Raw genomic sequence first — 22,220 nt, forward strand, 5'->3', positions numbered from 1 at the left:
AAGACCTGGATGTACTGTTTGATTGGGCAGCCAAGTGGCAAATGACATTTAATATAGACAAATGTAAGGCTTTGCACTTGGGGGCCAACAACATGCATTCTTCATACTGTCTAGGGGGAATACATTTGGGGGAATGAGAAATGTAAAAGGCTCTGGGGTTCTGGTAGATCATAGACTTAATAACAGCATGCAATGCCAATACAAGTACTTTCTTGTATTAAAAGAGGAATAGACTGCGGAGATCAAGACATAATCCTGCCCCAGTACAAAGCATTGATCAGACCACATCTGGAATATGTAGTTCAGTTTTGGGCACCAGTTCACAAAAAGGACATCACGGAGTTGAACTTGATGGACTTATGTCTTTTTTCAACCTAACCTACTATGTAACTATGTAACAATACAAGATTTTATAATTTAAACATTGGAGGTTTGTTTGGTAGGCACCTATAAAACCCTGAACAAACAACAAATATTTGGATTTAAATAAATATTACATTCACAAATTAGATTATACTAAACTAGATTAATAGTTTTGATTATTTTTTGTTACATTGCTTCTACTACCTTGACTATTTTCCTATGACAAAAAGATCTAAAATTACAATTTACAGAAGTCATTTGACAGGCTTCAATACTAGATTTTACCTGAGGAGCTGTAAATTAAAAATAATAGTGCCTTTTTTATAAGAACATTGTGGAGAGAAGGAACCAGGGAGATCTACGGTATGCCCATTTACAGAAAGAAAAGACTATATAAATCTTCCCAGTTCTAACGACTAATGGGCTAAAAGCTAAATGCCCTAAATCGGCAGGAACGTTTGCAAAACAAAGGTTCAGGTTTTCAAGGTAAAATACCTCCCATAGTGTTGATACTCAATGGTAGTGAGTTGACACTGCTTTGCTTCCCTACCGCTCTCTCAGCCACCTGAGCATATAGCACACCCTAATACTTCTGGCTATGTGAATCCACCCAGTAATCTGGTTATAGGGGAATTGATTGACCATTTTCCTGCCTCAAAATGCATTCTGATTACTTGAAAGGTAAACTGGTGGTTCGATGGGTAGGGGAAAATAAGGGTCAGTAGACCATCAACAATTATTACGTTTAAACACAATAAAATGTGTCATTAAAAAATGTCATGATGCTTTTATAAAAAATTCCCTCACCAGTGCATTTCTTTGTATGTCTGATTCCTCTTGTGTAAAGCATCGCCATTGACCACGTCTCGATTACTGTTGGTCAGGACACCTCCAAAATCATATGGACCTGTAACAATTCAGGAACAAGGTAGCTTTAGCTTTAAATCTCCTCAAGCAACATACTATTAGCTTAACGGATTCTCTCTAATAGTGTAAGATCAAGCAACACACTTCGTACAGATACTACATAATACCTAACTTTTCTTTAAAATGTTCCTGATATCAAATCACACTGAAGTCACCTTAGCTGCTGACTTGAAACTAGGAACAAGACTGGAACATGGAGGTAGCATAAAGTCACTATTCCCTTTACAACTTGTAGGTCAAATATTTTAAACAATTTAAATTTCACTAAATAATAACTTTTTGTGGTTTTTGTGGCCGTATTGTATTTTATTTCAGATTTGATGGCCTGTTTCAAGCAACATACCTATCAATACTTTTATTATTAAAAGTTGATTATTTTCTTTTTCTATTTGAATACATTTTGGTAGGCAAAAAAAATGTTCATTACATGATGTTTACTAAGCAGACTTAAGCCTTGCAAACGTATTTTATTCTTTAATAGAATAAGGAACATAGTTTAAACTTTGCCCAATGTAGAGAACCCGAAGCAGCATTTTCTTCAAAACATGTCAAATATTTAATTTGTTATCATTTTTATTTAGCCACCTATGAGAAGCTGTTAACACAACTGAAATTACATACAAAAATATAAAAGACATACAAGCAGTGATGTATTTACAGACATAATATTACATTTTTTTTTGTTCAATTCAACATTGCATGACTTCATATAAACCTTTTGCAAGACTGACAAGGCAAATGCTGATATAGGAGAGAGATTACTTTTTTCTTTTTCCAGTCAGTAGGCTGGAGGCAGGGAAAGTGGTTCCTGGAACATAAATGATTTGATATACAAATAATTCTAATATGTCAGACTCTAATAACCCAAGCTGGTCTTGCCTAACAAGTTACCCCTAGCTCAGGAATATACAGTAAAAGTCCAGTTAGAAATAAAAAGACAACTTCAATAATTTATCATTATATTCACTGTAAAACGTTGAATTATATAAGTGATTAAAGATCATGCATCTATGTAATTATAGAGGTTTGTCTAGAGTTATTTTAAACATTTGTGTATTGGTCTCCTTTTTTTCTAAGTTATTAGCTCCAAATACACGTGCTTTGATGAGCACACAATCTTCAGCTTCAACCCAGAACTTCATAATTGGCATTATGTTTAGTGTAAAATAAATTAAATACCCAACAAGCCACAGCAAGTCTGATAATTAGCTCAAAAATTCAGTAAAATGCCACACAGTTGCATGATTGTTTCGGTTGTGGTGCTTAACATCCAGGCAATTAGTATTTTTAGAATTAATTTTAAAATCTCTCAGGGGTACAGACAAAAGTGCCTGGTGAGTGATTCAAATCAGCACCATAATTTATAGGTTTACCAAGCTATTATTATTTTGATGAATGTGACAAAAGTCTGCAATCATGTCATGCTACAATTTTTTCACAATTCTAAGTATTAAGGCAAGCATGCAGGAGCATGGCAATGAATAACATGCTTCAGATAAAGGAATGCATGTTGAACTTAGCTAATGAGTAGTGATTTATGGATGCAGAACTTACTGGTAACATATGGCAACATACTGGTTTAACATATTACTGTTTATTGATAACGACAAAGCTCATCTCATGTGCAACAACATATGCAGGCACTAAGAAGCCCTTTTAAAAGACTAAAGCAAGGTTTGAAGGTGGATTTAAACATTATAACTTAGTAGGTATCAGTTTTCATTGTCCATTTGCACTAAAAGAGGAACTAAACTTAGTGAGTGGTGAGCTTCTGCCATAATCAGTGAGTTTACATAACATACTTGCTGATTATAGCATGGACATACCTGTGTGCATTCGCCCTGCTGCAATGACAGGTCCAGGACATAATTCTATCCTCAGAAGACAATATTTTTACTGCGAATTCTATGGTGGACTTGCGAAATGACTACGATCCTCTTTGGCAATGGGCTGGCCACTGATGATGATGTAACTCTTGCACATGAGATACATTGTCCCTGGTGGCTGGCTTTTTTTGTTTGTTTGTTTTTTTTACTAATACATTTATATCCCAAACTTATTTACATGGGAATGAAAGTAATATTCCCATATCAGAACTTTACTGAATGATGTTTATACCTGCCACACAGTATACCTATGTATGTAGTTCTGGCAGTTACAATTATGAGAACTGTGAATCTCATTCAGTGGTTCACACTACTGTACCCCCCCCCCCCCCCCCCCCACACACACACACACACACTCCCTTTTAAATAACAGAACATTTTGTATTCTTTAAATACTAGGCATTCTGTGAATTGCTAAGGGGAGAGGAAGACAATAAAATGACATCGTGCAGCACTGAATGAGAACTGCAGCTCTTTAAACCAAATCTGCCAGAGCTATAGCAAGAGGTGTACAGTGTGGTGGATTAAATTAAAATATGTTTTCCAGTAAAGGGCAGTGATGTAAATAATTACTTGATTTTTTTTATTTAAATGCATTATTAAAAAAAAATTTAAAAAAGAGTTTGGTTCTTTTAAACTGGTGTGTTGGGAAAGTGTCACACACCAGGAGTTGCACCTGCTCAGCAGGAAGGGGAGAATCCCATAAAGGCTCAGGTGTGCAAGAGGGAGGGAGGAGTAGAATTGCAGAAGTAGCCTGCAAACTAGCTTGGTAGGGAATCAAGCAGTTGTGTTGCTGTTAAGGCTGATTTGATTTTGTTTGATTTATGGACTGTGGGAGCCCCAGGCCGGAGACTGGACCCCCACAAGATACTTGTCCTGGACTCATCCTTATCGTAGGGATGTTCTAATGGACTATGGACAATTACCCAACTAGGCTGAAGTAAGCCATTTTCTGTTTTGTTTATTTTCCTCCTGTGTTGCTGAAAGGAAGCTGTTTTCTTTAGTTATCCCAATAAAGTCTTGTATCCGTTACACCCTTTTGGTAGGGAGCATGCTGGCTGTGGTCTGAGCTAATCCCCAGACTTTACAGTATCTATAACATTTTAAAATATTCTCAAATATTACAGCATTTCATAAATAAGATACTTCATATGATTTAGATCTAGGAAATGTTATCAGCATTTTGGGGATTTTCTTTCCACCTTGTGGGAATTATGGAATATCTGAATATACAATACTTTGCAAAAGTTTTAGACAGGTGGGGAAAATACTGAAAAGTGAAAATGTCCTTACAAATACAAATTGTGATTGTTTATTATTTATTTTATTCTGCAGCAGGACAATGACCCCAAACATCCAAAACAGCCAATGTCATTAATAACTATCTTCAATGTAAAGAAAAACAAGAAGTCCTGGAAGTGATGTTATAGACCACGGAGAGCCCTGATCTCAACATCAAGTGTGGCTGGTATTACATGAAGAGAGATTACAGAAAGAGATGAGGCAACCTACATCCACAGAAGACTTGTGGTTAGTTCTCCAAGTTGTTTCAAATACCCTACCTACTAAGTTCTTTCAAAAACTGTGTGCAGGTGCACCCAGAAAAATTGATGCTGTTTTGAAGGCAAAGGGTGGGCACACCAAACATTATTTGATATATATTTCCCTTCTTTTTATTCACTTTGCACTGTACCTGATAAAAATTTTTCACAATATTTATTTAGCCTATTTATAACTTTTAATTTATACATATTTTCACTCCTGATGACAATTTATTAGACTTTCTGAAACATTCTGAAAATCCAGAAAATATGCTCTCTAATATCTTATAATATACCATCTCAATGAATACTTTGAACCTATTAACCTATATGGGCAGCATGGTGGCTCAGAGGTTAGCACTCTGGCCTTTCCAGCACTAGGTGCCAGGTTAAAATCTCTGCTAGGGCACTATCTGCAAGTTCTCCCTGTGTTTGCACGGGTTTCCTCTGTGCACTCCAGTTTCCTCCCACATTCCAAAAACATGCAGTTAAGGTAATTGGCTTCCCCCCAAAACTGACCTTAGTCTTTATTAAAGACATAAGACTATGATAGGGACATTAGATTGTAAGCCCTTTGAAGGACACTTAGTGACATTACAATAGACTTTGCACATTTGTTTTGAAAATGTGGGAATTTCTGTATTGTAATCAGAATCTCTTTTTTTGGGGGGGGGCTTAAAGTGCAATTCTATTTTCTTCCATTTTTGTTCTTCTAGTTGAAAAAGAAATAATAATTGCATAGCAACCTTGCCAATAGAACTAACGACAGTGATGGTATATTATTACCAACGAAATCTGGGGGTTTTATTCCCCAATATTTTACATCATTACCCATGCTTCAAGTCCTGGTTTACTCTATTTTCATGTAAATTCCAGATGTAGTCATTTTCGATCCTATTGGGCTATTAGGAAACACAGTTTTTGTTTATTATTATATTTTTTGGTAGATATGTGTCTGTGACAAACACACTCTTCCATTTAGTGGAGGCACCAAAACCTTTTATATTATTCCTTAGAGTCAAATTGATAATATAAGCACCATGAATGCAAATATTTTCATGCAATAATTTGGTCATCATTTGTAAATCTGTCTTTAGGTCAGCAGAGTTGGCTGCCTTTTAGAAATCCTTACCAATTTTTTCTTTATTTATTTATTCATAAGGAAAATATTTTTTCAGATAACGAATAAACATAAAAAACAAAAACAATCAGGGAAACAATCCCCAAAATTCCACAATCCCATATAAAAAATTCATATAACTTCACCAAATTTCAAATACACAAAACACCAGACGAGAACAAGAACAACACAGGGTGACGCACTAAAATAGACTGGGAAAATGAATATATGGCAAAAATATGGCACTCCTACTTACATTTTAAAGAACCTAAGTTAATTCCTTCCCATATACAATGACTAATAAATTCCTGGGTATTTCGATACTGCCTCCAGCCTTGCCAGGTAAGTAGAAATGTATCTTCCGTGCCATATATAGTGGCAGGTAAATCCACCATATACATAATTTGATTAAACTTTTTAAACCATAGACCTTTTGTAGATACTTCTGGTTTCCTCTATAAGAGTGGTATATAAAAATGAGCAGCATTAACCAAATGTCTCACCACTGAAACTTTAAATTTCCTAACTGGAAAATAATTAAAGTGGAGCAAATAAAATGCAGGATCCTGTGGAATTTGAATAATTTAAATTTGAATAGTTACAAATTGTTTAATTATAGACCTGCACTTTTTACCAGAAAGGTCTAAGCTTTAACCCCCCTATTATGTCAAAAGCAGTACATTGTTTTGCGTTGTCTTGCGTATAATAAATATTTATAAATAATTTTATAAATAAAATTATAAAGAAAAAAAAACTTTATTAAAAAATTAAAAAAACTTTTTAAAATGTATCCAAACAAGGGTACAATAAATTAAACTTTTGGATTTATTATTTGTATTTATTTTTTAAAACTTTATCACTGTGATCAAAAAATTGAAAAAATTAAAAAAAAAATTGTGAAAAATTGTGAAAAATTAAAAAAACTTTTTAAAATTTATCCAAACAAGGGTACAATAAATTAAACTTTTGGATTTATTATTTGTATTTATTTTTTAAAACTTTATCACTGTGATCAATGTTTTAAAAGCAGATTACAATGTTACATATTTATTTTTGGTTGTGCCTAACTGCCTTGGCGGTATTCCCGAGTGTGGCTCGGGGTGAATTTTACGTGCCAAAAGCAGTAACCCTCAGTCTGGGTATTGACGCTTCACGAAGCAGTAACCCTCCCCGGCGTATTGACGCTTCACGAATCACATCGATGAAGTCGAGGATGTAATGCAGGAGCTGACTGGAGGATTTCCGCTGGATCGAGGGGAGCAGGTAGAAATTTTTTTCCTACCCAGACTGAGGGTTACTGCTTTTGGCACGTAAAATTCACCCCGAGCCACACTCGGGAATACCGCCAAGGCAGTTAGGCACAACCAAAAATAAATATGTAACATTGTTCCTCTTTCCTCTCCACACCTCAAACATACCTCTATTATCATAACTAATTTTGAAAAGGCTCTCCGGGGTTCTATACAATCCTGATCGAATTTTTTACCCTATTGCTTGGGATTTATTACTCATTAATGAACAGTAGGAAAAGAGCAGCATATGCTTACACTGTTGTATGTTAAACTCCCTTTCTAAATGGTTTTCCCACTTTTTCAAATAAGGAGGGATATAGTTTTCTGTGGAGTCCACCAACAGTGCACATATCCTGGAGAGACTCTGCCTTAATCCTACCTCTATGCATAATTTCTCAAATCTTGTAGGAAGTTGAACATAATCACCATAAGGCTTAAATTTCTGTAGAAGGTGGGATAGTTGTTTAGCCCTCTAGTAGGACAAATTAAACAGTTATTCAAGTGATAACAATTCCTCTCTAGAAACCCATCTATCCTGTATAAAAAAATGCACTGCTCTAAAAAATCCCATCTCTCAAGCCATCTCTGAAAAAAAAAGCGGTGACAAATTTTCCAAGTTGGACCAAAGGTCGGATGATTTTTCTCAGCACACCGACACTGAGAAGCCAAGGCAAAATATTTATCTGATACCTGTAAAATGTTTGTTTCAAAATAATATATTTTTTATAGTTGTGTTGCACCTCAAGATTGTTTATGAATATGTAAATAGATATGTATAACTTAACTATATAATAAGGGGAGCTGGAATATAACGGAGGAAAAAGGGAATGATGGGAGCTCTTAGGGAATCAGGCTCATGGAGTACCCATCAACATCCATACAGGTAGCTATTACACATTCTTGAATTGCATTCTATGTTATTTGATGTATTGTGTATCACTTAGTTACTAGATTCTTACAGGGGTTACTACTAATAACTATGTCCATGTGATATATATGTATCAATAATTGAAGTTCCTATGTGTTTAAATATCTGACAATATTGCTGTGTACTTTGTCTTACCTTGTTTTCTTAATTAAACTGTTTGTATGACTAGCTATTATTTGTGCATGAACCTTCTTTAATTGAATATCTATATGCATTGATAGGGAATATAAATTCCATATTTATGCAGATAATTAGAGATAAAAATATACCTAAATAACAGCTGCCATGATAACACCAAGCAATTACCCTTAACAACAGAGATACTGTGTAGTACATATAGAGGTTTGGTATCCACAACCCTCCTTTTTTTCCTGGTGTGACACCAAGGCAGTATTGGGGGTGGAAGGGGATATATTTGCCCAGGATTCCTCTTTTATGTGAAGTAGCAGGTGGAAGACTCTCACCTGTGAGGTAATTAATGAAGACGCACTAAGGGTGGGGATATAACATAGAGCCAGGAGCTCAGTCAGGAGTTCAGCTCTGTTTGGAGACACAGACAGGTGGACTGTGTGAGTGAGCTCTGCTTGGAGAGACACAGACAGGGGCGCTGTATGAGGAGCTCTTCTTGGAGACACAGACAGTCGGTCTGTGAGAGGGAGCTCTGCTGAGAGACCCAGTTGGTCTGGGCGAGTGAGCTCAAGTCAGTCTGTGTGAGTGAGCTCTAAAGTGAGTGGAAGGTTGCTGAAAGCTTGGTTTTGAGCTGACAGGGACGTCTAATGTTTAGTAAGTGCCAAACAGGCAAGATTTTTTTTTTGCTGTTTTTGTTATTTTATCTGCAACCTTCAATAAACCTGGCTGCAAGCCAGCTTAAGGCTGATACCTCGGTTTGTGATCTGGGTTGGATGAACCAGACAAGTGTCCTTTGACCCCAGCAAAGGTGATCCTGAGCGTGACCCCTCACTCTGGGTAAACAGAAAAGCTTCTTACATAATAATCTTGATCTACTCCCTCCCCACACAAAAATGAAAATTAATTGTGTAACTGGTGAAAAAAAAAACACTGGTACTTCTACAGGAAGTGCTTCAAATAAATATAAAAATCTAGGAAGTACATTCATTTTTTCATTTGAAACTCTTGCAAATTATGAAAAAAAGCTCTTTTCCCATTTCTTTAATTCTTTATGTATGTATAAACTAGACATTAGTGGTTCAAAGTTTAGTAGAAAATTTTTTGTTATATCGCTCTGGATATATTTACAGAGATATTTAATCGCCTTCTCTGCCAACCTAAAGGAGTATGATTGATACAAATTTTAAAGTACTGTCGAATCGAAATAAATATTTAAGGCTTCCGATTTAGAGTAATTAATTTTAGAATTAGCTAAAACTGTGTATCCTTTCAATTATCTATCTAATATACTAAGAAGTTATATAGTTGGGTTGGAGATCACAAAAGTCATCTGCAAACGCAGCTTCTTTTTGATAACTCTTACCAACTGTTAAGCCCTTTTGTCAGGGTTTTTCCTCAAGTTACAAAGCAGAGGTTCCAAGGACAATATAAACATCAAAGGCGACAATGGGCAACCTTGTCTTGTTCCGTTTAAAAATGTAAAAAATTTCAGACATGTAACGGTTTAATTTTAACCTAGCAGAAAGACAACCACACATAATCCACGAAAACATTCTTGTTTCCAACCCAATATATTTCAGGGTATGTTTAAGGAACAATCAATTTACCCTATCAAATGCCTTTTCAGAGTGCACAAGCTCTGGCATCTATAGAGGTAGCTGCCAGATTGCTTGGCACCCCTCCGACATCTTTACTGGCTCTAAAAGCAGTGGGACTTGGCGACCATGAGGTCACAGAGCAAGGAAGTCCACCGGAACATGTACAGCACCCGTCTGTCGTGATTGGAAAAATGGGTGGCAAACAGTAGGGGTGTATTCGTTGATCTCGGTCCCAGCTCCCAAGATGGCTGCTGCAAGGGAAGATCATACCATGGGGCGCTCTGCGTCTCAAGCTGTTCAGGCACCGAAGCAAGGTAGGAGCTGGGGCATGAAACCAGGGAGAGTGAAAGGTGGGAGAGTGATTCTCCTCTATCCATCCCCAACCAGCACCCTGTTAGAACACAGCTTTGCAGATCCCAGGCTCCACCAGCCAATAAATAGGGCACAGTTTTCACCACCAGCCCCAGCTTTCCCTGCCTGTATAAAAGATAGACTAAGCCACAATGTGACTTGTCACATATGCAGCACAAAAGGTCCAGATATAGCATTCTCTCCCAGAAGCCAGTATTACCTGACCCCCCTTCTACGTTACCAGTAGAGGAAAGTCAATCTCATTTTGCTTCACTATTCGAAATAGATCTTGCCATGGCTACAGTAGCTATTACATCTAAGCTTAGACAAGATTTAAAAAGTTTGGGCACCAGAACTGATTTGTTGGAGAAAAAGATGGTGAAACCATACCTAGAGTCCCCCAAAATTTTAAGGAGATCTCAGTGCTAGATATTCAAGTGGAAGAATTGCAATTTAAAACTGATGATCAAGAAAATGGAACTCGCCAGAACAACTTCCACATAAGGGGCCTTCCAGATACCATTATTGATGTCACTGAGGCCACCAAAAAATTCCTCCAAACTATGCTTTCTGATTTACCCTAGTCTCAACTTGAAATAAATAAAGTACATGGGGCCCTGATGGCATCTAAATCGGATGGCTCCCGGAGAAATATAATTGTTAGGCTCCATCACTATGCGACCAAAGAAGCTCTATTAAGAGGCCTATTGGTGTCTGCTATAGGCCCCCCAGTGCTAAGGAAGAAATTGGGAATCAACTACTAGCACATATAGAAAGAGCAGCAAAAGCTGGAAATGTTTTAATCATGGGAGATTTCAACTACCCTGACATTGACTGGAGTAAAGGCACTACAGAAACAGCAAAAGGGAGGAACTTTATGAATTTAATACAAGATAATTTTATGGTACAGTTTATAGAAACCCCAACTAGAAGTTATATTCTGCTGGACCTAGTACTTTCCAACAATGCAGAGCTTATAACAAATGTGCATTTAAAAGAGAATCTGGGTAGCAGTGACCATAATATGATTTCATTTAATGTAAGCTGTAAACAGGAAACAAAAACGGGGCAAATTTTCCAATATTAAGGATGGCTGTCTGTGACTTGGACGGAGAGACAATATTGTCCTCAAAGAACACAGAACAGAAATGAGAATGTTTCAATTCTGTTCTACACAAGCACACATAAAAAAATATACCAATGGGTAATAAGTTTAAGGGGCTACAATTAAAACCTATGTGGCTCATAGCTGATGTTAAAAAAGCCATAAAGAACAAGAAAAGGGCATTCCAAAGATATAAAAATGAATGATCTCCTTCATTGTTTAAAAACTATAAAGAATATACCAAAATATGTAAAAAGGAGACAAAATGTGTGCTTCAAAATGACAGACAAATTAAGGTTGACAAAGCACAAGGACCTGATGGATTTCATCCATGTGTCCCCAAGAAGCTGAGCTCAGGAATTTCACCCATTATTTCAGCCATCATTTCTAATTTTTAGAGACTCTTTAATCACTGTCATGGTACCAATGGATTGACATAAGACCAATGTGGTTCCTATCTTCAAAAAGGGAGCAAAGCCAATACCAAGTAACTACAGACCAGTAAATTTAATGTCCATAGTTGGCATGGTCCTAGAGAGTTTGATAAAGAACCACATAGAAGAGTTTCCGCTAAAAAAATTATTATAAGTAATAGTCAGCATGGATTCAAGAAAGAATGAAGTTGTCAAACAAATTTACTCTCTTTTTATGAGGAAAAAAACAGATAGACAGTGGAGTAGCCACTGATATAGTGTACTTGGGCTTTGTTAAAGCATTTGACACAGTACCCCACTGAGGTTAACTATGCAAGTTAGGGTCAATAGGTTTAGAAAAGTCAATCTGTAAATGGATAGAGAACTGGCCTAAAGACCGCATCCATAAAGTAGTAAATAATAATACATACTCTGAATGGTCTAATGTTATTAGTGGTGTACCCCAGGGTTCAGTGTTGGGACCTTTACTTTTTAACATCTTTAAAAATGATAAAGTGTTTGGGATTTAAAGTACTATTTCTGTGTTTTTGGATGACACTGAACTATGTATTGAAAGAAAGTCCATACAGGATGTCAACTGTGATAATGACTAAAATATTGTCACCTCACCTGAATTCATTCCCAAGCTTCTACATTATCCTGATGCAGTTCTTTTTATACCACACTTCCAAGCCACCAGATGGTCTATTGACCTAATTTCTGCTGTCACCACCAATTGGGACAAAGGCTTCCATTGACCTGCCATGTTGCTATTTATTAGACCTCTAAAAAGCTCTTTATAGTTTGGTCTTGTGGTTACCTTTTATACATACTCAAACGCATGAACTTTGATGAGACCTTCCTAGGTCATTGGTGGTGAAGGTCATTGGTGGTTTAATAAGGTTTTGTTTTAGGGTGGGGGATCTAATCTTTGATAGGTCCATTCAAAACCTTAACCATTTATTACAATCCCCCCTTAAAGTTTTATCTCTATGTCCAACTCCCCTCCTTTGTACATTATGATATGGCCCAGGTATGCTCCCACTACAGAATGCCTTCGAGAGTTCCTGTAAATCCTTAGCTGGTTGTCTTGATAAGACTTCTGTTCTATATGTGGGTTATTAATCCCCTCTTCCAAGCTCCTCTACATGCAATAGTGGGAAGTGGATATGCATAAAACCCAGGAACTGGAAGAGTGGTTTGACATGGCACACAAAAACTTTAGGATCTCTCTCAATGTGGGTCTGGTTGAATTGAACTCTAAATTCATATTGCGCTGGGATTAAGAGCCAACTAACATTGCTCAGCATTTACCAGGGTTCCTCCAACCTCTGTTTAAGGAGGTGTGGGGCATGGGCAGCATAGAACACATCTGGTGGTTCCGGTCAGTGGCACAGGATTACTTTTTTAAGGTCTTTCAGCTAAATCTCTTCAGTTACACAGGTCAACATGTAATTTTCATTGGATATAATTTTATGTGGGCTTTGTATTATTTTTCATGCAAATTTCAAATCTTTGTTCAGTTTTTCTCTAGCACATTTAGTTTTTGTGATGCAGCTAATTATATATTGTCTGAAATTCCTTATAAATAGCCTTAACATATTACAACATTTACAACAGTGTTCCTTTTTAAGGTTAGAGACAACACGAACTGCGATTGATTTTATTTGTCATCATGCCAAGAATTTGCCTTAATGATCTAGACAGTTTCTGTTACATGTGTGGTTCATTCAGGACGAAAGCACAACGTTGCCAAATTACCACAGAACTTTAAAATTAAATTTTGGCTGGCCCCTTGGTGACCAGGATAAATCTTCGGCTCCGCATCTCATCTGTACCAGTTGTTCCAACGGATTATGTGACTGGCTAAATCGGGGAAAAAGCAGCAATGCCATTTGCAATCTTGATAGTGTGGAGAGAACAGCGAGACCATCTAATCGACTGTTATATTTGCTGCATAAACAAAAGTGGATTCTCAGGTACAAAAGCACAAAAAGCACAAAATTGTATATCCTAGCCTTGATTCTGCAATTAGGCCTGTTTCCTATGATCATTAATCGCCAGTCGTTGTAACACCACATGATGGACTTGCTTCTGCAGAAGGTGATGAGGAATGCGCTGGAGTTGAAGCCAGTTACAACCCCAAATCATCTGATCCTGACTACTTAGCCGATGAAGATTCAGAACCAGAGACCTTTACACAAGTAGAGCTGAATGTTCTTGTTTGTGATCTATATCTCTCCCCCAAGACAAAGGAGAACTTCTTGCTTCAAGGCTTAAACATAAGCACTTGTTGGCAAAGGGTGCAACTGTAACTCACTACAGAAAACAAAATCATAACTTGACAACGTTGTTCACTAGTGATGGCTCACTGTGCTACTGTCATGATAATAAAGGAACTTTTTAACAGTTTGTCACAAGATCATGTTCCATCTGAATGGCGTATCTTCATTGATTCCTCTAAAAGAAGCTTGAAAGCAGTCTTACTGCATAATGGTAATTCCAAACCAAGTTTACCGATTGCCCATTCCGATAACACAAAGGAGTCTTTTGACAACATGAAGTTACTACTTGAAGCAATTCAGTATAAAAAACAGAAGCTGGTTGTTCCTCTTACTTTCGGTCGATAGGGTCGAACCACCTCTCCAATTAGTAAATACAATTGTGGAAAAAGAAGAGAGGTTTTTGGCTCAAAGTTTAGGTTTTGTAAAAATGTTGTATATAGAGTACAAATTGTGAAGGCTTACATACATATAAATCAAATAACCATTCCTGTTTACAATTGCACAGGATATAACTATACAGAAATGCTCCTAACAAAGTGAGCCAATTTTATCAGATTAAAGAGGATAACAAAAAAACATGTTTTGAGCCGTACAGAATCCTACGTGTTTCGTTGTAGATAGGCTTCTTCAGGGATTTGATAATATACAGGCTTAACAGTTAAAAAAAAAACCTTAAAAAAACCTGGTACAATTTGCTCCAACAGGGTAAAAAAAATCCTTATTGTTTCCATGAGGCAATCAGATGTTACCAGGATCAACAGTCTGTAATCTTTCCTTAAAAGCTTTAATACCCAGTTATATTCTGTGCTTACACAAAAGCATCCAGCTTTTTCTTAAAAAATTTATAGTAGTTGCTGAAACTACTTCCAGAGGAACCGATTCCACATTTTCACAGACCTTACAGTGAAGAATCCCTTTCTTATCCAGAGCTTAAATTTCTTTTCCTCTAGAAGCAAAGTGTGCCCTCTTGTCCTTTTTAATGGTCTTGAGGTTAATAATTGGGAAGAGCGTTCTCTATATGGACCATTTATATATTTATACAAAGTGATCATATCCTCCCTTAAACGGTGATCTCAAGGGAGAATAGATTCAGTTCAGCTAATCTCTCCTCATAGCTGAATTCCTCCTTTCCTTTTAATAGTTTAGTTGCCCTTCTCTGGACTCTCTTAAATTCCACAATGTCCTTTTTGTGAACTGGTGCCCAAAATTAAACTGCATATTCCAGATGTGGTCTGACCAATGCTTTGTAAAGGGGCAGACATATGTCTCCATCTCTCCAGTCTATTCCTCTTTTAATACAAGAAAGTACTTTGCTGGCTTTGGATATTGGAGCTTGGATTTACATGCTATTATTAGGTCTATGATCCACCAGAACCAACAGATCCCTTTCTATTTTTGACTCCCCAAATGTATTCCCCCTAGACAGTGTGAAGCAAGCATGTTGTCAGACCCCAAGTACATAATTTTACATTTCTCATTTTTAAATGTAATTTGCCACTTGGCTGCTCAATCAAACAGTATATCCAGGTTTGCTTGTAGATTATAGACATCCTATATGGACCTAATTCCATTACATAGTTTGGTGTCATCTGCAAAGACAGAAATGGTAATTTTATGATGAAGGTGTTTCTTCATTTTGATATGTTTGAAATGCCCTTATTCTTTATGGCTTTTTAAACTTTAGTTGTGAGCCACATAGGTCTTAATTTTAGCCTCTTAAACTTATATTCTGGCACAATTCACTTTATTGAAATTGTACTTCTTGATAGCTTCTATCAAATATGTAGGCTGTCACTTTGACCCGTTACATTAAGCAAGAGATGCAGGGGTTGCCTTTTGCTATGGCCCTAGAACCACTAGCTATATATATCAGATATAAATAACACCAACATTTATAGTATAGAGTTCTTAGGAATCTATTGCTGCAACACATCTGTAACAGATATGCCTCTCAGCTCAGCTCAACTCAATATCCCTCCCCAGTTTTCTAAAGACCCTGCAGGAGATTTCCCTGCAGCCCAAACGGGCCAAAAGTGTTTTGTGGTCTCTGAGGATTGCAAAAAAAAATTTTCATTCCTTCTGTTATTATTACAGACCAATATCTGCTGAATAAAAGGCCATAGAGAAAAAAAAAAAAAGGGAGAGGCTTCACCTTTTTTTTTTTTTTTTTTTTTTTAAAGGGGGTTTTAAGCCCATCCCGAAAAAAATAGTTTGTTTTTACTTTACATACAAGTGTTGTCCAGGCTTTTATGTAAAGTGAAAATTTTGGTTTACAACTACTTTAATTCCTCCGCAACGCCGATCAGCAAACTTCTTGTCCCTGAGAGCGGCGTGTTTCAGATGCTCACAAGTAGAAGACCAGATGCAGTTAAAGTCTCTCTATAAGTCACTGAGTGAAGGTATTTCGGCAGAGCAGGGTATAGGAGACGGAAGGTGAGGGTGTTTGCCATAGACAATGTAGAAAGTTGATTCTTTGGTGCTGGTGCTGACAAAGTTGTTGTGGGCGAACTCCGCCCATGGTAGCAGCGCTACCCAGTCATTATGGCAGACAGAAACAAAGGCTCGGAGATTTTCCTCCAGGGCTTGATTAACTCTTTCCGTCTGCCCATTAGTCTGCGGGTGGTATGCTAAGGAGAAGTCCGCAGAGATGTCCAGGGACCTGCAAAAGTCTTTCCAAAAGCGAGAGGTTAATTGGACCCCATGATCAGAAACTATTTGCATGAGCATACAGTGAAGCCTAAAAATTTCTCGAAGACTGGCACTAATGCGGCTGCTGATGGTAAAGCTGGTAGGGGTCCAAAATGGGCCATTTTGGAAAAGCGATCCACAACCACCCAAATGACCGTACAGCCATTGGAGGGTGGGAGATCCGTAATAAAATCCCCATCTTAGGAATGGGCAGAGGAAAAAGCGGTCCTGCTGGGGCACAAGTAGACGAGTTGGTTTGAGCACAAACAGCACAGGCCTTGACATGGTCTGTCACATCCTTACGAAGGTTGGGCCACTAGTAAAGACGAGAGAGAAGGGTGAAAGTTCTGTGAACGCCCGGGTGGCCACACAGTTTGGAGTCATGTGCCCAACGTAATATTTTGGTGCAGAGTTGGGGAGGCACCAATGTTTTTTCTGGGGGAATAGCAGATTTCTGAATGGAAGTCAAGGTAAGGATATGGGCTGGTGGGATAATAAAGTCCGGCTAAGCAGTGGTCTCAGGATCCTGTGGATCGAAGGAGCGGGAGAGAGCATCAGCTCGGAAGTTAGCGGAACCAGGTTTAAAGGTAATTATAAAATCAAAATGGGAAAGAGCAAAGACCAATGAGCCTGCCGAGGGTTGAGACCTCGAGCCGACTGTAGGAATTGAAGTTTTTGTGATCGTTGAAGATTGATTGATTGAAGAGTGACCTTGTGAGGAGAGCCCTCCAAAACATAGTGCCATTCTTCTAGAGCGAGTTTAATGGCCAGCAGCTCCCAGTCTCCAAAGGAGTAATTCTTCTTTGCTGGGAAAAATTTCCATGAAAAGAACACGCATGGATGTGGAGCGCCGGTGGGGGTCTGGAAAAGAATAGCTCCCACTCCAACTGAGGAGGCATCCAATTCTCTTGAGAAGGGCTTGGAAACATCTGGCCTAATCGGGGCTGGGCCAGAAGGAAAGGCTTTCTTTAAGGAGTGAAAGGCCTCACTCAATAGCTTCAGAGGGCCAGTTCTTAGGGTCAGCATCCTTTCGGGTCAATGCAGTGATGGGCGTTACCAGCGTGGAGTAATTTGGATGAACTGCCGGTAGTAGTTGGTAAAACCCAGGAAACGCCGAGTATCCTTAAGACCACAGAGTAGCAGCCAGTTGGTAATAGCTGTAACTACATACGAGTACAAATTTCCTCGAAGTTCCGATGGGTTCTTTTGCGAAACCATCGGAAATCACTATAGGAGGATTATCATGGCTGCATTTATAAATAAAGTCGTGGGAATCCTCCTGTCAGTGAGCGAACCCCAGGCACTACAGGTCAGAATGAGGGCAAGCCCTCATTCTAACCTGTAGAGTCCGGGTATCTCTCACTGAGAGGAGGATTATCGCGGCTGCATTCATAAATACTGCGTGGGAATCAACCTGTCAGTGAGTGATCCCCGGGCACTACAGGTCATAATGAGGGCAAGCCTCAAAAATTCTGTCTCGTCGCCTGAATTTACAAAGGCCGTTCTCACCTACATGTTTGGTAAGCAAGAATAGCCCAATTCACCACGAGACTGAATTTAAAAAATTTGCTCACTTATTCCTAGCTGTAACATTCTTGGGATCCATAGAGAGGCCATCCTTGGAAACAATGTAACCCAGGAAGGGCACCTGGGGGCATTCGAACAGGCACTTCTCTGCCTTAGCATAGTTGGTTGTCTCTGAGTCTCTGTAAGACAAGACGGACAAGCTATCTGTGGGTAGGCAAGTCAGGAGAGAAAATCAAAATGTCATCCAAATAGACAACGACACAGATGTACAGAAGGTCATGAAATGAAGACAGCCAGGGCATTCCAGCCCTACATCACCCAACAGGCCTCTGGGCTATCCCCAGACACAGCCTGCATGCATGTGGTGCAGGGGGGAGGTCCTGGGGACGCCGTCCTATAAAGAAGTGGCGTCCCTTGGATCTCCCTGCTGCTCTGCACACAGTCTCATCTGAGACTGAGCTACACCATACCTAGAATCTTCATGTATCTATTACATAAGGTAACAATATTCAAACACTATTTGCAGTTATTTCCATATTATCTTTTTGAATATAAACTTTTACCAAACATTTATTTTTAGATCCCTAATTTGCTATATTAGGGTCTTCGTAAATCTTCTACAAGATTGTTCATACTATAGAGAAGAGTTCAACTGCATCTTACTGCAAACATCCCCCGGAGGCATCATACCCTCCTGACTTTGCAGAAAAACCAAAGGATACTACCTTACAGAATCATGTAAGTGCCAAACTTTTTTACCAACTGTTATTTTATATAAATCTATATTGGTCTGATATATTCTAAATTACTAATTAAAACAACAATCTGTTGCACATATATATAGCTTAATATCACTGTAACTCCTAAATGATCAAGGGTATTTTGTTGCATATAGCACATCGATTCATATCGTTTACATTCTGAACACCAGCATGTACTTGATACTTTAATACTCAAGTAAGATATTTTTCACTGATTTAGATACAACTTGTGCAAGCAACCAATACATGTTTTCAAACACCCCTGAGGAAGCCATATTTGGCGAAACGCGTCGGGTACTACTAGCAACATGACTCCATGGTTAAAAATTCTGTATGGCAAGTAAATGTTTATGACTGACGAGTTGCTGCATGTCTAGTGTCCCCTTTAGCCTATGTTGGACCACAAGAAACTATTGTGGTCCAATTTGACTTTGACTTTGATTTTCTGTATTGCATTCAGCGCCCCCTAGGGCTACAATTATATTGCTGTTGACCACTAGATTGTTTAGCGGCCCTTTTCTTATGTTATGTTTCACCATGTTGGTTTTACATATAATATAAATACACTGTTTGTGCCAAAAAACCAAATCAATCTTTCTTTTTGATTTTTTTCATACATTTTGAGGGTTGGCACCCAACTTATCTTAGCAGTAATAGTGCAATATACTACCACCAACATTCAATTTAAATATTCAGTATATTTGACTCAACTATTCACAAACCCCTACCACGACCAGGTTTATAATATTTTCCTAGCAGCTTGCATGACTGTAACCAAGTTCTGGAAAAACTACAAGACCTAAGACCCATGGATACATTATCTGAAATAGAAGAATCCTTCCCATAAGTGGGGGAGGGAAAATCTACTTTAATTTCATATGGTATTTCTCACTTTCTTTTTCTATCTACTCACTTCAGTTTAGTCTCTTTTGGGCGATTGCCCCACTCCCCACCATGATAGACCTGCTTGTCTAGTAACTACTTCTTTTCACATAGCATTATATAAGATTTATAACATCGGGGAACAATTCTGAACAATTTTTTTGTTGACTTAAATTTTCAAGCTTTTTTACCCTAAAATGGGTATGCCGATTCTCAAAGTGCAATTGGTTTTCTGATATCATGTCAGGTTTTTACTCTACCACTTCTATTAATGAGATTACTGTGGCGTGGATCTGTATAGGCTATTCATTTACACAGAAGACAAGTGTGATCATAGGTTGTGCGCTGCTCTACGTAGTGAATAAGCAAAATGAATTTTTCCACCTACACACCTTTCAGATCATGTCTAGCTCTGCCGTTTCTCTTCGTAAGTGCCTAAAATACCCTCATTCATTTTGTTATATCTGTGGCAGTTTCACCATTCCCAGGCAACGGGTGGACCTCAGCACATTTGTAGAGCAAGCCTATGTGGCATATTTCAAAGTTAAACTTGGTGATCAAGATAAATCTTGGGCCCCTCATAAGGGGCCAACAGTGTGTGGAGGGCTTACGAATGTGGACAAAGGGAACACGTGATAGAATGCCATTTGGTATACCTATGGTTTGGCGAGAGCCAAGAGATCATTTTAGTGACGGTTACTTTTGTCAAGTGAAAACTTCAGGATATAACAAGAAAAATAAATGTAACAGAGTATCCCAGTCTACCATCAGCTATACGCCCAGGGGCTCATTTTCCCATCCGGTTTTCATTACCCTACCCTCCCATGAAGAGCATGATTATGGTGATGAACTAGGTAACAACAATGATGAGGAGTTTGAAATTGAAGAGGACTCTCTTCATAAGGGATTTGATCACCATGAGTTGAGTGATTTGGCTTGTGATTTGGGACCATCGAACGAGGCTTTAAAACTCCTAGCATCAAGACTGCGTGAGAAAAACTTGAAAAAGGAACAAAGTTATTATACTTTCAAACTAGAGAAATTGCAGTACTGCAGTACTTTAGAACTGAAAGTGACTTTGTGTATTGCCATAACATACCTGCGTTAACCCCCCTAGCGTGACTCAGGTGGCTTTTACATGCAGAAGGTCTGCATTGTGCTTTGCATCTCCCTGGAGATGCAGAGCAGCAGTGTCTGGGTGAGGCGGGCGGGACATCCCCACTTGCATCACCCAGGAGGATGTGACATCTTCCGGGTGATGCGAGTGGTGATGTATTCAGGGGTGTGTCCGGGTGGGAAATATAAAAGCAGATTACAATGTAATCTGCTTTTAAATGGTTTTTACAGTATAAAAACACCGCACAACGTGAAATAAAAATAAAAGTACTTTTTTAATTTTATATTTTATTTTAAGATTACATTGTTGTCTAATATTTCATTATTTTTTTTAAAGTATTTAAAATTATGTATTATATTATTATTTATGATTATAATATAATAAATAAATATAATTATCATACCCGGGAGTTAATCCTAAGAATTACAGGCCCACAATATAAACAAAAATTTGTATGCAAAAATTAGGATCACTTTTTGCATCAAAAAACTAACAGAATTAGAATGCTAGGGGTGTTAATGGAGGAATAGGGAATTACAATCTACACCTCAACTGAATGGCAACTATTCATTGATAGCGCAAAGCAGAGCTTAAAGTGTGTCCTCCTTCACAACGGCAATATATTTGGGTCAGTCCCAATTGGCCATTCAGTTTCTCTTTGTGACGAAAATGGAGACATAGAGTCATTGAGTTGTTGCAATATCACCAACACAATTGGGTCATCTGTGTTGACCGAAAATGACATGCTTCTTTCTTGGTCAGCAACGTGGATACACTCAGTATCCCTGTTATCTGTGCATGTGGGATAGCAGAGCTCGTGAGAGGCATTAGGTGAAAAGCAATTGGCCTGCAAGATTTGCCCTAAAACCAGGAAAATCCAAACATTTTACATGAGCCACTTGTTGATAGAAAGAATATTATATTCCTGACTCTGCACACGAATCTGGGTCTGATGAAGCAGTTCCTTAAAGCTTTGCTAACTGAAGGATACTGTTTCAAGTACCTCATTTTGGCATTTCCTAGCCTGTCATTTAAAAAAATAAAGGCCGGTGTGTTTGATGGTCCACAGATTCGGCACCTCATCAAAGATGAACATTTCATCAGGACAATGTCAGAAGTTGAAAATAATGCTTTGTTATCATTCAAAGCAATCGTCAAGGACCTTCTCGGAAACACATGAGCAAATAATTACACAGAAATTGACCAGATACTCTTGGAGAACTACAAAATGCTTGGTTGCAATATGACAGCGGTCCCCAACCTTTTTGGCCCCAGGGACCGGTTTCACGGAAGGAAATTTCTCTGAG

At 38.1% G+C, this 22,220-nt stretch overlaps 1 protein-coding gene across 2 annotated transcripts in view; it reads right to left on the reverse strand.

Annotated features, from left to right (window-relative positions):
* The window catches only part of SCAI (suppressor of cancer cell invasion), a 344,415-nt gene that overhangs the window by 114,401 nt on the left and 207,794 nt on the right, over positions 1-22,220 (reverse strand). For both annotated transcript variants that reach the window (XM_072429918.1, XM_072429919.1), the window contains exon 12: positions 1,171-1,270. In XM_072429918.1, coding sequence (XP_072286019.1) covers positions 1,171-1,270 — 100 coding nt within the window. The remainder of the gene's footprint in view (positions 1-1,170; positions 1,271-22,220) is intronic.

Source organism: Pyxicephalus adspersus, chromosome Z (genome assembly GCF_032062135.1).
Source record: "Pyxicephalus adspersus chromosome Z, UCB_Pads_2.0, whole genome shotgun sequence".
NCBI lineage: Eukaryota > Metazoa > Chordata > Amphibia > Anura > Pyxicephalidae > Pyxicephalus > Pyxicephalus adspersus.